At 36.4% G+C, this 17,930-nt stretch overlaps 1 protein-coding gene across 1 annotated transcript; it reads left to right on the top strand.

Moving 5' to 3' along the window:
* Positions 1-16,654: 16,654 nt before the first annotated feature.
* LOC112998185 (uncharacterized) lies at positions 16,655-17,047 on the top strand. Its single transcript, XM_026124239.1, has one exon. It carries the CDS (start codon positions 16,655-16,657, stop codon positions 17,045-17,047), a length of 393 nt encoding a protein of 130 aa, XP_025980024.1.
* Positions 17,048-17,930: the final 883 nt, after the last annotated feature.

The following is a 17,930-nucleotide window of genomic DNA, read 5'->3' as shown; positions in this document are numbered from 1 at the left end:
TTTAAAAGTTAATAAATATATCATACATGATAATTTATGACTAATTAACTATGTAAGTACACGATCTTCTTTTTTTTCTCTAATTAGAATGTATTGAATTAAGTTTGCTAAAAAAAATTATAATAAAATTTCAAAAGCTATATACTAATACTTTTATAATTTTTTTACATTAATGATATATATATATATATATATATATATATATATATATATATAATTAATTGTGAATAACTAATTTTATCTAGAAGAATATTTTAATATTATTAAGATATGAAATAAATATAAAAAATAAGAGATAGTTACAAGAGAAGATTAGGTCATGAGAAGATATCTTCAAATACAAAAAGAAGATTTTCTAGGAAATAATGGTCAGTTAAGAAGAGAAGACAGAGTCAAAGTTAGTTGCGTAGTAGTGGATGGTGGAGAGGAATACGGGATGAGTGGGATTAAGTAGTCACAACAAAAATATCGAATAGGTCTATAAAAATCACACTTACATAACAAAAAAAATACTCTCACAAGCGAAGCAAAAATTTCTTTTTGCACAAACCTATTATACATTGGCAAAATTCTATAAGCTCTAGACAAATGAAAAGTCATCTTTAGAGGTTTTGTACCATTTCATTTATTTTATCCTTTTTCTTTTGTAACACATAGAAATAGAAATGTATGTGGCATTTGCCGATGAAGATACACAATTCTCTCACTCTCTCTTAAATTTGTGTTTCTGCAATCAAAGTTTTGTGTCCATCATTCATTTTTTTTTCAATTCATTTTTTTTCTTATATGTAACGTGATGTGGGTCAGCGGGTGTAATGTGACACTATTTGTTTGTGTGCATAGGACTAGAAAATAGGATATTAGGAATGCTAGTTTTAGTTTTAAGATTTTTTTTCTCTCTTTTATTCTTTTTTTAATATTTGTTTCATTTTGTGCTTTGATATCTGCATGACGTGTTGCTTATCCAGGACCTCAATGTTTAGGAGTTCTACTTTGATTTTTAGCTTGCTCATTTATGAAATAACAAAGAAATGATCAAAATTGTGTACACTATTTTATTTGGATTTTTGTATGTATGTAGTACTGTACATAAGGTTAGGGTCTAGGATGTAGCCATTATGTTTCATTCGTTCATTGCAAAATAAAAAGATATTCTTATTTTCTGCCTTTTGATTAATTCATATTGCTTATAATATTTGCAATATCAAATAAAAAAAAATATCTTTTTACTTCTTGCAATGGTTTGATAATATTAATGGATAGCAATTCTACCTTTAATGTTTTCAAATCATAAGAGTTTATAGAATAGTCATTTGCTATCATAAACTCTTGTGCTAGAGTAAATTTAAAAAATAATAAAAAAAAAACAATACTTTATTAAATAACAATTTATGACGTTAATTGAATAACGAGTCTATCTTTAACGTTGTGAATTGTGAGAATTTGATGATTAACCATTTGCTAGCTTAAATCCTTGTGATAAGTTTTAATAGAGTATAAAAAAGGAACTTTTTATAATAAGATTCAAGAATATGGTTTTTAGGCTAAAGTAAATATTTATAAAATTAATGATGTTGCACAATTAATTAGAGATATCGTTTTCTGTAGGCACTGTAGAGTGTTAATACCTTCTCTATGTGTAATAGACTCCCGAACTCATTTCTGGTTTCAGAGATTTTTCAAGGGTTTTCTAATGTTTTTCCTCAATGTAAAATGTTTGTAATGACTCCATTTTAAATAAAAATTTTATGTCGTCTCACTGTGATCCCAGTATAGATGGCGACTCCATTGGGAACTTTTTTGTTTAGAGTCGGGCCTAAAATTATTAATTGCACAAAATTATAATTTTATAAATATTTATGATACCCTTTTTTCGTGTATATTTTGTGTCTTTATTGTATGAGTTCTTTTATTTATATATTTTGGTTATCCTTTTATTTTATAAATATTATATGTCACTCTAGGATAGAAAACTTTTCGAATATATTTGTTTTGTTTGTTGTGTTTGTTCCTTTTGCAAATTTGAGTAGTTTTAGGATTATGAGATTTGTATGTTCCCCACACACACTTCATGGTCACTTTGACCTCACACATTTTTGGGCTTTATACCCGAGCCTGTGCAAGCCTAGGACTAGAAGGCGTCTTGACGATTGTTATTGAGGGGCTCCATGCTCACTTGGCGGTTGTTCAGTTACCGTTTAGATTGTTACTAGTACTATGGGTTAGTCATATTGAAAGGGAATTTCCCTACTTGCGGCTAAGTCATGGGCTGGATCTTAGTCTAAGGACAAAGGCAATCTGGAGACCAACAAATCTTTAGGATTCTAGATCCATCAATGGAACCTTGTGCTTCTAGATGAGCTTAGTGACCAACCAAGTTAGGGTTATGGCCAAGAAATCCCTTACCTTAGATTTCTACCTTGATAGGACACATAGGGAACATACCTTTCTTCTTTTTCTCATTTTTCATCCTAACATTTAGTGTAGAAACATAGTAATATGTTTCATGCATCACATGCATTTCTTATTTTGCACAAAATATCATTCAGCATAAAACAAAATGTCATGCATTCATAAAAAAATAAAATAAAAAGAATAAAGAAAAAAGGATTCATGTATACATGCATCGCTCCCAAAATAAAAGATACATGCATACATTTGGCACTTTTATATATCTCATATTGTAGCTATGTTGGTAGAGAAAAAGATTTGAGCAATGTTCAATATGGAGGAGAATCATACTAGCAATGCGTCAACGTTCACTAGAAACATAAGGATCACCATGTTGCTTCAAGTTGCCTAACCTAGATCTTGTGGCTACCATAAAAGAATTTAATGCAAATCCTGAAATAAAGCTTCCTTGGAAGATTTATAAACTCTTGAAGTATTGCCTAGATCTAATCCATTTTGGAATAAATGATGTACTTTGCAATTTGAATGAAATAAAAGGATTTGCTTTACTCAACTTTTAAGCTTACATTTTAGACATTATCTATTGAGGAGAATATCTTTTCTTGGATAAATGTCAACCAGATTTTATTCTCGAGATGTTTTGATCCTTGTGCAAAATGTGGGTGATGCATCACATTGCTAGTACATATGACCTCCTTTACTGAGAAGTAAATGCTTCCTTAGGATGAGAGTCAACAACTTTGTGATCTAAAAGAGATTATTATACCTTTAGTGCCAAAATATGGGGAATTTTCTTCCATATTGAACACTCCGATCAAATCTCTCTAACTAGTGACTTGTCTCTTTTTCCTTTTTTATGCTCACCATGTTTTCTCTTGACAGAGTAAGTAAAACACCAAAAAGGAAAATTTTTTCCCTGACATTCTTATAGAACACGCTCCCAAGCCAAGACCATGGATGAGTTTGAAGATTGTAATGAAGAGCTAAGGAGTGACACTGATCAATTGAAGCAATAAATGATGTGGATTCTAGAGATATTACAAGCTCTCAAAATGAAGGCTTCAGAGGGGACCCTTACTCAAGCACAACCTATCACTTTGCACCTTAATACGCTTGGACAACATGCTGACCTTGCTCAATCTCACCTGTATGGTCTCCTACATGATCATATGCCCCTCGTTGCAGACACAATAGAACCCACTCAGCCAATGGTTGAGGTTTCAATCCTGACTAACTAACCAGTTCATTCCACGCCTCCAATCAACCATAACATGACACAGGTCACAAAAGGAGTCTCAGTGGTCTGTTCAAATGAGCAACTATAGATGTTGGAGGAGAGGTTCAAAGTTGTTGAGGGTAGTAATTATGGCAGGACGGAAGCGGCAGATCTTTGTTTGGTTCTCGATGTAATCATTCCTCTGAAGTTTAAAGCACCATAGTTTGATAAATACAAAGGAATTAGTTGCATAAAAAGTCACCTAACTATTTATTGTAGGAAGATGGCGGCACACACCAAAGATGATAAGCTACTTATCCATTGCTTTCAGGACAATCTAACTAGAGCAGCCCTGAAAATTGTACGTGCAGCTTAAATGAGCCCATACTTGCTCATGGAAAGATTTAGGTGAAGCTTTCATCAGGCAGTACAACTACAACATCGACTTGACTCCTGACAGATTTGAGTTGCAGAACATGTCAAAGAAGGAATGTGAAACATTCAAGGAGTATTCCCAAAGATGGCGAGCAATGGCAACTTAAGTGCAACCCCCTTTATCGGGGAAAGAAAACACAACATTGTTTATCGATACCTTGCGTGATCCATTTTATGACAAGATGATTGGGTGTACCTCATGAAACTTTTCTGATAAAGTCATCATAGCGGAGAGAGTGGAGAACAACATGAGGAAATGGAGGATTGATTCCCCTAGAGTAGCCAATTCAAATCCAAGCGTGTTGTTAGTTGATGAATACGACTAACTTTTGTGTATAAAACCTGTGTATATTGTATCAAAATTTCCCAATTTATGGTTGTTTTGTAATACTATAAGTACTTTTTGTTAAATATAGGTAATAGATAATTTATACTTTTATTTTGTGCGTTTAATAATCATTTTCTCTCAATTTTAGGTTAAATAGGCAACTTTGGCAAAGTGCTATTTTTCATTCTTTCGCTAAGCCAAGCTATTGGCTTAGCGAGAATTCGCTAAGCGCAACCTTCAGTGGCTAAGCGTGAGGAAGAATCCAAAAGAAGATGAGTTGTTAAGTTTGCTAAGCGCACCGATCCAGGTCATCAAGTGCACCGATTCAGCTCATCCGCTAAGCAAAACAAGCGCGCTAAGCCAAAATCCACTTATGCGCGCTAAGCCAAAATCCACTTATGCGCGCTAAGCCAAAATCCACTTATGCGCGCTAAGCGATTCAGATCTGAGCTAAGCGCACGAGCACGAACAAGGCCACCTATTTAAGCCTGAAATCAGATTTGCAAAGGGAGTTTGGCACTTTTCTTGAGAAGCTCTGCATGCACAAAGGTTCTAGAGAGAAAAAGGTCTAAGTTCCAAAGAGTTTTGAGAGATTTTGTTGTGTGAAGATCTGCAGAGACGCGAGTTCTAAGCGAAAGCAGTTCTGAGAGCTTGAGATGTGTTCGTGAGAGATTGTGAGATCCTAGAGGTGAAGGAGACATCCTCACCACTTATGTTTTTGCAGTCTTTCATTTTGTTCTTCTCTTTGTTGTAAAGGAGGTTTTCGGACTATGGAAAGCTAAATCCTCTGTTGGATCTTCCCTGTAGGTACCTGATGTGAATATATTTCTATCTATATAATGATGCTTTGTGTGTTCTCTGTCCTATCTGCTTTTCATTGCAGTGTGCTTTTACCTTGATCACGTAGATGCATGCTTTGTTAGGGTCATTCAACAGTGGGAACTGGTCTGATTCTAAAGTCCTTGATAGTGTGGGACTAAGTTGTTGTGCTATCACGAGGAATCGGGGTACAAGAACTTAATTATGTATGTGTGTCTTAATGCGGTCTTGGTTGAGTTTTGTCTTACAAGAGGAATCTGCGGACAAGGCTTGATCAGGACTAGGCTAGGCTATCATGAGGAATCAGGGTCTAGCAGTCCAGGAGACAACATAGGAACACATGAGCATTGTTAAATAAAGAACATCCTTTTTAGCATCGGGAACCTATGAGGAAGACCAACGCTTTCTCTACTTGTTTTTACACAGTATTTCTCTTGCGTGATTTTCTTTCTTTTTGCCTAGATAGTTTAAATACATGTTCATAACCACAGTCATATTTTCATACCAGACGCCTATTTATCGAAATAGCTTGCCAGATAACACAAGTTCCCCGAGAGTTCGATACTCGGTTCTTACCATTTTATACTACTTGTGCGATTCGGTATACTTGCCGGTTGCAAACAAGTTTTTGGCGCCGTTGCCGGGGAACTTCTTTTTATTTGGGAAGTTAGCACGTTTTTAGGTGTCTATTCTTTATTTGTTATTTTTTGTATTGTTTTTGTGAATTTCTATTTTTGTTTATGTTTGTTTTTCTCTTGACTTGGTGACTGCTGCTCTTGTTAGTGCTTTGTATACATAGCAAATATTTTGCAGATGATTTAGTCCATGAGATTTGGAGCTTTTTAAGGGGTGAAATGAATATCTTGATGGCACACAATCAAGAGTGGGAACAGGAGTTAAGTCCTTACAATCAATATGAAGAAGAAAGAACTCCTAATCTTGAAAGTGTGTTTGAGGAATTCATGGCATACCATACCAGCTCAAAAGCTAATCAAAACTCAATGAAAAATCATGAAATTCATTTTGGTAAGAGCTACTCAATAGAAAACTTTCACGGGGGACCAAAGTTACAACCTTACCATCAAAATGAAGCAGAAAGAGGATCCAATCTAGATAAATTGTTGATGCAATTCATGGAAACAACTAAATCAACTCAACAAGCACTCCAAAGTGTAGAAATCCAGGTTGGTGAGCTGGCAAAAGCAATGACTCAATTTGTGGTCAGACAAGAAAAATCCTTTGTAGAGGTTGAAGCTCAAAAGAAAAGCCCTGTAAAAGAGCATGAGTCAAGAGAAAAAGATGAGGAGAAAGATGAGGAACAAGCACAACAACAATGGGAGAAATACTCAACTGTAGAAAACCAACAAGAAAATATTCTCCAAACCAATAACCTTCCTCATCAACTGATTGACAAGAAAGGAAGGCAAGGAGAACATAAGGAAACCTTAAGTGCCATTCTTTCTTTAATAATTAACACCTTTCTTGAAATGATTTGGAATGTCCTTCCAGATTATATGAAGTTCATGAAATTTCTAGCTAAAAGGTGAAACTTCAAGGAAGATATGTTCTTTGTGACTTTCATGCCACCTTGAAGGTAGTAAGCTATTCGTCAAGCTAATGACGTTAAAGAAGCGCTTCCTGGGAGGCAACCCAGTTTTAAATTTTGTTATCTTTGTTTTCATGCATTTAAGTCATTTGGAACTTGCTATATAGTCTGTACATAGGAGTATATCAGCCAATCTTTGGATGTTTAACATAATGGTTTCAATTTCTTGGAAAAAGGACTGAAAAAAATAAGTAAGAAAAATATTTTCTGGAAAAAAAAAAAAAACAGTCCTTTCGCTAAGCGCAAGCCTCGCGCTAAGCACATCTCTGTTCATGCGCTAAGCTGCGAGTCTCAAGTGCTTAGCGCCCAACCCTTGCATCTGAGGCTGAATTGGTCAACTAAGCTGGCCAAGGTTGATGTGTCATTATTTTCTCTTATTTCTTACCCATTTTTTTCACCATTTTAATTACTGATTAGCATTAATTGTCAAATTAATTATGCAGTTTTATCATTTGGGCTTACTTGACTAATTCTATGTTTTAATTTAATTTGAGGAGAATTATAAGCAATTGGGTTTGGATCCGGAATTGATGAACCGGCTTGAACTTGAAGAGAGCAGACAATTTTATTTGTCGTCCAGTTTTATTTTATTTCATTTTTGGGCTGTATTTTTGTAATTAGGCCACCAGACCTTATTGGGCCCTAAAATTAGATTTGTAAGCTTTGGGGGCCTGGGACCTTTAGTGAGCCAGCTGCTAGGGTTTTAAGGGGGCTGGTTACTGTTCACGGAGAAAGAGGAGATTGTAAGGTTTCATTTTCCAGTTTTCGGGTTACTGTTCACGCGCATGGTACTGTTCACACGCATGGTACTATTCACGTAGCAATTCCAGTTTCATTTTCTGCTTTCAAATTCCAGTTCGATTTCGATTTCTGCTTCAAATTCCAGTTTCATTTTCTGCTTTTGATTTCCTATTTCGTTTCTGTTGTTAATGGAAGACTGAATCTCTAGTGTTGTTTTCTCTTGAGGATTAAGCATAGCTCTCTTTGAGGTTTTGTTATTAACATTAAATTCTGATCAGTTTTTTCCCTTCACCAATTATTATGTATTTGTTGCTGATATTAATCCATGCATGCTTAATGCTTGATTAATTGTCTCTGTGCTTAATTAACGTTGATGCTTAATGGACATGTGAGAGGGATTAATTGGTGTATGTGTTGCTTAATCATATAATGACAGCCTTGTGTTAATTTTCGCTTAGTAAATTAATTTCGGGTTGGATTAAGTGGTTGAACTGATTAAGGATAAATTTCTTGTAACCTAGGATAAGAGACTTGCTTTTGAATCAAGGGGAAACAACATGTTTTAGTTCTGTTATTTCTTTAATTCAAGTTCTCTTGCTGTTTAAATTACAAAAATAAACAACCCCCCCCATTTCGTTACTGTTTTATTATTATATGTTATGAATATTTGGTTGATCATTGCTCACTGGGAGACGACCTAGGATCACTTCCTAGATACTGCATTTTAATGTTTATTTGATTCGGGTACGGCCTCGATCAAAGGTTGAGCTAAGCTAACTTCAATTCGATATGAATTCAGCTAAGCTTCAGCCTGATCGCTAAGCGACAATTTATCAGTGGCTAAGCAGGACCTATTGTCGCCAAACGCAATTCCTTATGGCCTTAATTGAGGTCCATGATGCTAAGCGTCAGTCATGGCAACTAAGCGAGATTCTTTGCGACAATATGAGTGCTAAGCGAGTACCTCTCAGCTAAGCGCATGCTCCTCTATACTTAAGATGCATCATTTTAGCTAAGCTGGCCAGGGCCAAGCATAGCGAGAGTTGCAACTTTTCTAATCTATAGGTCTCGCTAAGCGGACGTACTCTCGCACTAAGTCGAGTTTCTGTTCAAAAAAGAAATTGTTTTCGAATTTGAAATGTCAGCTAAGCGCACGTTCGCTAAGCGAGCCTGGTTGAGAAACCAAACGTCTCTCTTACTCGCTTAGCGCAACGGTCCGCTAAGCGAAGGTATTGAAAAACTGCTTAAGTGAGTGTGACAGCAGTTACACTCACAATTGCCAGATTACAGAAACCTCACCTCTGCATTCTCTCTCTCCAAAAATTTGCACATTTTGCATCTGTACCCTCTTTGTGCATTTTAGACTTTGAAGCATCAATCATACACCATCCAAGTAAGTTCCTTGATCTTTTTTCTCTTTTTCACGTCTTAACTCAAGGGTAGAAACTTTAACTGTAGCTTTAGATTTTTAGGGTTTTTATGTTTTGTTAGAATTAGTTTAAGATTAGGGCTATGTACGCTTGTATATTGAATTGAGTATGACGCACACATTGTATGTCTGATATGTCTTTTAGAGGCTTGAAAAGTGCGAGAAAACAAGCTATGTTTTATGCGTTTACTGGAAAACGCGATGAACTCGCTAAGCGAGAATGCTGCACTAAGCGAGTTCATCAATACTCATTGTATATAAGCGTTATCTGAAGAACTCACTAAGCGAGTTCATCTTTTGAAGATGAACACTCATCCCCTTGTTGAACTACCTGTGGCTAAGCGAGGCTGAATCGCTAAGCCCAGGTAACTCAACCAAATTTTGTGTTGTAAGCCTTGCGCTAAGCCAAGTTTACCTGAGCTAAGCGCATTTCATCACGGCAACTTTTAGGCTAAGCCGACATGTTATGTTTCTCAGGGCGCGCTGAGCGAGCTTTATCCCGCTAAGCGCCTATTGTTAATTTTAGCCTTTATTGTTGTTGTTTAACTTGAATGATTTTGGGATAAGGAATTTTGAGTTCTTTTTAGTTAAAGATGGAACCAAGAAAAAGAGCTAGAACGGAGGACATCCCTTCATCATCCACTCAAGCTCCTCCATCAATAACTGGAGGAAAGGACGTCCAAAGCTCACCAACTCTAGTTCCTATGCTACAAAGCTTATTCTGAGGACAGTTTATTATCATGCACAGCCTGCAAGAGTTGGCTCACAATAGGCCAATCATATCTATGGAAAATTAATTCACCCATTCGTAAGTTATTGAGGCCACAAGGTCCAACATGTGAGTGATTATGAGATCCTTGAGGTGAAGGAGACATCCTCACCACTTGTGTTTTTGCAGTCTTTCATTTTGTTCTTCTCTTTGTTGTAAAGGAGGTTTCCGGACTATGGAAAGCTAAATCCTCTGTTGGATCTTCCTTGTAGGTACCTGATGTAAATATATTTCAATCTATGTAATGATGCTTTGTGTGTTCTCTGTACTATCTACTTTTCATTCCAGTATGCTTTTACCTTGATCACATAGATGCATGCTTTGTTAGGGTCATTCAACAGTGGGAACTGGTCAAATTCTAAAGTCCTTGATAGTACAGGACTAAGTTGTTGTGCTATCACGAGGAATCGGGGTACAAGAACTTAGCTGTGTATGTGTGTCTTAATGTGGTCTTGGGTGAGTTTAGTCTTACAAGAGGAATTTGCAGACGAGGCTTGATCAGGACTAGGCTAGGCTATCATGAGGAATCGGGGTCTAGCAGTCCAGGAGACCACATAGGAACACATGAGCATTGTTAAATAGAGAACATCCTTTTTAGCATCAGGAACCTATGAGGAAGACCAACGCTTTCTCTACTTGTTTTTACACAATATTTCTCTTGCGTGATTTTCTTTCTTTTTGCCTAGATAGTTTAAATACCTGTTCATAACCACAGTCATATTTTCATACCAAACACCTATTTATCGAAATAGTTTGCCAGATAACATAAGTTCCCCGAGAGTTCGATACTCGGTTCTTACCGTTTTATACTACTTGTGCGATCCGATATACTTGCCGGTTGCGAACACGGGTCGAGGAAGAAAAAAGAAGGGAACACCAATGTAATGATGTTTCATTCTCCTGGGGCACCAAAAATACAAAACTCCTCAAATTACCGCCATCTCACAAATCCATCACCCAGTTTCATCCAGTACACCATCAGCAAGACCATCTTTTACCAATCAGTCATGGAACCAAAATTCTACCCCAACCAAACCATAAAACACCCAAGATCGAGCACTAATTCAATTTGACCCTATCCCAATGCCTTACACTGACTTATTGCCCCTTTTACTTCAAAACTCATTGGTGGTTCCAATCCCGATGCAACCTCAAGAATCGCCATATCCCAAGGGATACGATGCCAATGCCAAATATGACTATCATCCAAGTTTTATTGGCCACTCCATGGAAAATTGTAAAACTTTGAAGTTCAAAGTGCGGAGTTTAATTAAAGAAGGATGGTTAAACTTCAAGGAGGATAACCCTAACATAGGAAATAATCCTTTGTCAGGGCATAGAGAGCCATTAGTTAGTGTTATTGAAGAGGGTGGAGAGCAACTTAGAACAATGAGAGTAGAAGATGTGAAAACTCCAATGGATGACTTTTTTTAGGAAATGAGAAAATTTGGAATGATTGAAGACACCTTGAACAAAAATTAGGGTATAACTTACACCCTAAAGCAAGCTAAGACTTCAAGCAGATCCTGTATGACTTGATGGATAGGCAATTGATGCAAATTGGTTATTTCGAAAGTGATGTATCGGTAGTTGACTCCATTTTGAACTTTCCAAAATCCTTAGTGGTACATTATGCAAAATGCACTACTAGCTTAGCCTTTAGTGGACCAAAGATCATCACTATACAAGTTCTGAAAGCTTTTCCTTACAAGGATAATAAAGCAGTGCCTTGGAGATATGAAGTCAAAGTGTGTGTTGATGGTTCTGATGAAAAACAATCCAAGAATGCCAGCTCAGAAGCTACCAATATTAGAAATGTTGTTGGGATTGGTAGTATGACTCGGAGCGGCCGAATCTACTATCCTAGTGAATCAAGGACCAAACCATATAAAGAAACAAATGGTGAAGAAGTTGTGAGGAGTTCAGAGGAACAAAGGAAAGAAATTTCTGATGAAGAGGCTTGCGAATTCCTAAAGCTTATAAAACAAAATGAATACATAGTGATGGACCAACTTAATCGCACCCCTACCAAAATATCATTTTTGTCCCTGATGTTGAACTCTGAACCCCATAGGAAGAAGGTATTGTTGAAGATATTGAATGACGCTCATGTCATTCATGACATCTCTAAGGAGAAATTTGAAGGTATTGTAGGTAATGTTAGTGCAAGCAATTACCTAACATTCACTAATGAAGAGATGCCAGTAGAAGAAGCAGGGCATAATAAAGCCCTACATATATCAATGAAATGCATGGACCATGTCTTGGCAAGAGTTCTATTTGATAACGGTTCCTCGTAGAATGTCATGCCAAAGACAACATTGGCAAAATTACCGTCTAATGAGTAATACATGAAGCCAAGCACTATGGTAGTACGTGCTTTTGATAGGTCTCATAGAGAAGTGATTGGGGAAATAAGTCTGCCTATCCAGATTGGTCTAATTACCTTTGAGGTAGTATTTCATATGATGGACATTGCGCCAATGCATAGTTGTCTTCTAGGAAGGCCTTGGATTCATGGTGTAAGAGCGATGCCATCTACTTTGCACTAGAAACTGATATTCATTGTTGATGACAAACTAGTCATTATTTTTGTTGAGGAGGATCTACTAGCCAGTAAGCCATCATCCATTCCTTATATTGAAGCTACTAAGGAAGCCTTGGAGACCTCATTCCAAGGGCTTGAAATTGCGAATGCTATTTATGCGAAGGAAGGGAAGGCGACTACCTAACCGTCAAGTGCTTCCATGATAGTAGAAAAAGTTATGCTAGAGAATGGGTATAGATATGGCCATGGACTAGGAAGACATAGGCAGGGTCCTACACAATCGCTTGATTTGATGGAAAATAAAGACTGATTTGGTCTGGGCTATAAACCATCAAAAGCTGATAAAAGGCGGGTTATGCTTAAAAAGAGAGAAAGAAGACTAGCCCAATTGAAAAACAAAGAGCCTAGAATTAAGGGGTTCCCCATCTACGATTTATGAGAGAGCTTATGGAATGTTGGGTTTGAGTTTCGTGACTCAATAACTGTTGCAGAGGAAGACATTTCTGAAGACAAGTCTTTCAACTTAGTTCACACTTGTCCACCAAAAGTCAAGCTCAACAATTGGAAGATTATCGAGCTCCCTATAGTTGTGAATTCAAGTTTAAAGTAATTTTGTAATGTTAATCTTATTGTTCTGCCCTGTTGGATCAAGTGGCCTCGGAATAATTAAGAAGAGGGGGTTGAATTAATTATTACTGAACCTTTACTAATTAAAAATTTACCCTTCTTTGGCTTTTACTATGTTGTTAAGAAAGTAAAGAATAGAAATAAAACTTAACCAAAAGTAAAAGTGATAACTAAAGTGCACAGCGGAAAATAAAGAGTGTAGGGAAGAAGAAAACAAACACAAGAGTTTTATACTGGTTCGGCAACAACCCGTGCCTACATCCAGTCTCCAAGCGACTTGTGGTCCTTGAAATTTCTTTTCAACCTTGTAAAATCCTTTAAAAGCAAAGATCCATAAGGGATGTACCCTTCCTTGTTTTCTTTGAACAACCTAGCGGATGTACCCTCCACTAGAACTGATCCAGAAGAGATGTACCCTCTCTTGTTCTCAGTCACAACAACCCAAGTATATGTACCCTCTACTTGTACCACAAAGGATGTACCCTCCAATGTGTTAAGACAAAGTTCTCAGGCGGTTAGTCCTTTGAAACTTTGTGAATGGCGAAACAAAAGAATTCTCAGGCAGTTAGTCCTTTGAAATCTTTTGTTTATGGGAAAGGGAAAAATCAAAAAGAATTCTCAGACTGTGTCGTTTTGAATTCTTTGACTAGGGAGAAGGGAGACACAAAAGAATTCAGGCGGTTAGTCCTTCGTTCTTTTGGAAAAGGGAGAAGAGAGACACAAAAAGAATTCAGGCGGTTAGTCCTTGGCGAATTCTTTTTGGCAAAGGGAGAAGGGAATGAAAAAGATGAATAGCACGCTTTTGTTTTCAAGGTTTAGAAAACCAGAAAACTTTAGAAAGCTTTTGGCAAAGGATGAAAAAGAAGAAGAGATTCAAGAAGATGTTCAAAGAGATTCAAAGGTTGTAAAAGATTGTAATAATTTTTCAAAAGTTATAAAAATGCAAGTCAAGGTCTTGATTTTATAGACTTTTTAAGTCTGGTCAAGAAAACCATTAGAAAAGTTATAACCTTTAGAAAAACTTGAAAACCATTGGAAGAGTTACATCTTTTGATTTTTATTCAAAACTTATCACTGGTAATCTATTACCAAATCATTGTAATCGATTAAACAAAGCATTTTTGTGAAAAGGATGTGACTCTTCACAATTGAATTTGAATTTCAACATTCAAACACACAGGTAATCAATTACCAAAATCTTGTAATCGATTACACCATTTTGAAATTAATTGGAACGTTGTAAATTCAGTTTGAAAGCTTTTGAAAACTAACTTTGCTACTGGTAATCGATTACAAGAGAGTAAAAACTCTTTGGTAAAGGATTTTGTGAAAACTTCATGTGCTACTCAATGTTTTGAAAAACTTTTTAGTACTTATCTTGATTGAGTCTTTTCTTGATCTTGAGTATTCTTGATTCTTGATTCTTGAAACTTGAAACTTGAAACTTGATTCTTGAATCTTAAAATCAAATTTCTCTTGATTCTTGACTCAATCTTGAAATCATTCTCTTGGTAATTGTTCTTGACTCAATCTTAAAATCATTCTCTTGGGTTTTTGTCATCATCTTTGTTATCATCAAAACAACTTGAATCAATCTTGATTCATCATCATCATGAAGCTTACTTCTACATGCCCAAGGCTTTAGGATATTTTCTTTATTGAATAAGGGCTCATGTGTTTCCTTTCAGTATATTAAGAAAAGAGCATTTCTTCTTTCTTCTCTTCAGTTTCTCTTCTCTCATCTTTAAACCTCATTTAATCTCTTTGTTATTCTTGTTTAAACTTTAATGATGGAGATTTAAAAATGACACGCTTGAAATTGAAAATGCTAGTATCACATCCAGCATTTTTTATTGTCCCGATAATCAATCAAATGAAGAAAGCGAAGATGAAAAGGGTATTTCTTCGGAGTTATTAAGGTTGGTAGAGCAAGAAACGAAAAAGATTCACCCCAATGAAGAACCAGTTGATATAATTAATTTGGGGACTAAAGATGAGGAAAAAAAAAGGTTAAAGTTGGCACATTAATAAGTGAAAATGAGTGCAATAAGTTGATAAAGCTCTTACATGAATATGCTGATGTCTTTGCTTGGTCATACTGAGATATGCCAGGACTTGATGTCAACAAAGTGGAGCATAAGTTGCCATTGGAGCCAGAATGTTCTCCAGTCAAATAGAAGTTAAGGCAAATGAAACTAGAGTTATCCCTAAAGATTAGGGAAAAGGTTAACAAGAAACTTGAAGTGGGATTTATAGTTGTTTCCAAATACCCATAATGAGTTGCCAACATAGTTCCAGTTCCTAAGAAAGATGGATAAGTTCAAAAGTGTGTTGACTACTGAGATCTAAATAGAGCCAGCCCAAAAGATGATTTCTCATTACCTCATATCGATGTGTTAGTAGATAATATAACACATCATTTTTCTTTTCCTTCATGGATGGATACTCGGGATACAACCAAATGAAAATGACTAAAGAGGATGAGGAGAAAACCACATTCATCACGCCTTGGGGCACCTTTTGCTATAAAGTCATGTCATTTGGGCTAAAGAACATTGGGGCAACATATCAAAGGACGATGGTGACTTTATTCCATGACATGATACATAAGGAGGTCAAGGTTTACATGGATGACATGATCACTAAGTTAAAAAAGGCAGAAGATCATGTAGTCCATATACAGAAATTGTTTGAGCGGCTAAGGAAGATCAAACTAAGACTAAATCCAGCCAAATACACTTTTGGCATCAAATCTGGAAAATTGTTAGGTTTCATCGTCAACCAAAGAGGAATTGAAGTGGATACTGACAATGTCCGTGCAATGTTGGAAATGCCGCCCCCTTACACAGAAAAGGAGATTCGAGGTTTCCTGGGAAGGTTGAATTATATTGCCCGATTTATATCCCAACTAATGGCAACATGCGAACCTATCTTCAAATTGCTGCACAAAAATCATCCTTTGGAGTGGAATAATGATTGTCAGGAAGCATTTGAGAAAATAAAGAAATACTTGTGAAGTTCCCCAATCTTAGTCCCCCCAGTTGCTGGAAGACCCCTCATAATGTATCTAACAATGCTTGATGGATCTATGGGTTGTGTATTAGGGCAACATGATGGTTGTGGAAGGAAAGAGCATGCTATACACTATTTGAGCAAGAAGTTCATTGGTTGTGAGACCAGATATTCATTTTTAGAGCAAACTTGTTATGCTTTAGCATAGGCAAGTCATCACTTTAGGTAGTATATGTTGAGTCTTACAACTTGGTTGGTGTTTAAAATGGATTCAATCAAGTATATTTTTTAGAAGCCTGCTCTTAAAGGAAGGATTGCTCATTGGCAAGTTCTTTTTATCATAATATGACATTGTATATGTGACACAAAAGCAGTTAAAGGTAGAGCTCTGGAAGATTATTTAGCACACCAACCTATTGAAGATTATCAGTCAATGCAATGTGAATTCCCCGATGAAGGCATAATGGAAATGTTTGGCAACAAAGATTTGTCAAAAGAAAGAAGATGGATCATGTGGTTTGATGGTGCTTCCAACATCATGGGCCATGGGATAGGAGTTATATTACTCTCCCCAAAGAAGCAGTATATCCCAATCACGATTAGGCTATGCTTTAATTCTACTAGCAATATAGCAGAGTATGCGACATGTACTTTGGGGTTACAGGCGACTGTGGAATAAAAAGAAAAAGAGGTTTATGGTGACTTAGCACTGATGATCCATCAGTTAAAAGGTGAATGGGAAACTCGAGATGCAAAGCTAATTCCTTACCAAACCCGCATCAAGGAATTGGTGAAACAATTTGATGAAATCACGTTTGAGCTCATTCCTTGTGAAGATAACCAATTGGCAGATGCACTAGCAACTTTATCATCCATGTTCAAATTGAGCAAGGATAAGGACATGCCACTTATAAGGATCCAACATCATGATCAACCTACATATTTCCACTTGGTAGAAGAGGTATCTAATGGGAAACCAGGGTACTTTGACATCAAAGAGTATAACAAGAGTCATGAGTATCCTCCAAATTCCTTAGAGAATGACAAAAGAACATTGAGAAGACTAGCAATGAGCTTTTTTTCTAAACAAGGATGTGTTGTATAAGAAAAATCATGATATGGTGTTGCTTAGATGTGTAGATGTCATTGAAGTGCAAAAGATCTTCAGAGAAGTTCATGAAGGGTCCTTTGGCACTCATACCAATGGGTACACTATGGCAAGAAAGATCTTGAAGGCTAGATATTACTGGTTAACCATGGAGACAAACTGCTATAATTAAGTGAGGAAATGTCACAAGTGCCAGGCATATGCTGATAACATCAATGCTCCACCAATGTCGTTGAATGTACTATCATATCCTTGACCTTTTTCTATGTGGGGAATATATGTCATTGGGCCCATAGAACCCAAAGCATCAAATGGACTTCACTTCATTCTAGTAACAATTGATTATTTCACTAAATGGGTCGAAGCCGCTTCATATGCTAGCATAACTCGAAATGTGATAGTGAAATTCATCAAGAGAGAATTGATTTTTGCTATGCCATACCAAGCAAACTCATCACCGACAATGCAACTAATTTGAACAATAAGATGATGACAAAGTTGTATGCTGACTTCAAGATTCAACATCATAATTCTACCCTATATCATCCAAAGATGAATGGGACAGTTGAAGCGGCCAATAAGAAAATAAAAAATATCATTTAGAAGATGGTGGTGACATACAAAGATTGGCACGACACGCTCCCATTTTCCTTACATGGATATCATACATTTGTTCGTGCCTCAATTGGTGTAACCCATTTTCCTTGGTGTATGGGATGGAGGCAATCCTTCCAATTGAGCTCAAAATCCCTTCCTTATGAGTATTAATTGAGGTCGAGTTACAAGAAGCAGAATGGGCCCAAATGTGATTCGATCAATTGAATCTCCTTGAGAAGAAAATGTTGAATGTGATATGCCATGATCAATTGTATCAGAGGAG

Source organism: Glycine max, chromosome 10, assembly GCF_000004515.6.
Source record: "Glycine max cultivar Williams 82 chromosome 10, Glycine_max_v4.0, whole genome shotgun sequence".
NCBI lineage: Eukaryota > Viridiplantae > Streptophyta > Magnoliopsida > Fabales > Fabaceae > Glycine > Glycine max.
The sequence above is the reverse complement of the archived record's forward strand: the minus strand, read 5'-3'. Positions and strand labels throughout refer to the sequence as shown.

Coding starts and splice junctions, on each gene's coding strand:
- LOC112998185 (XM_026124239.1), top strand. CDS start 16,655: ATGATCCATCAGTTAAAAGGTGAATGGGAAACTCGAGATGCAAAGCTA.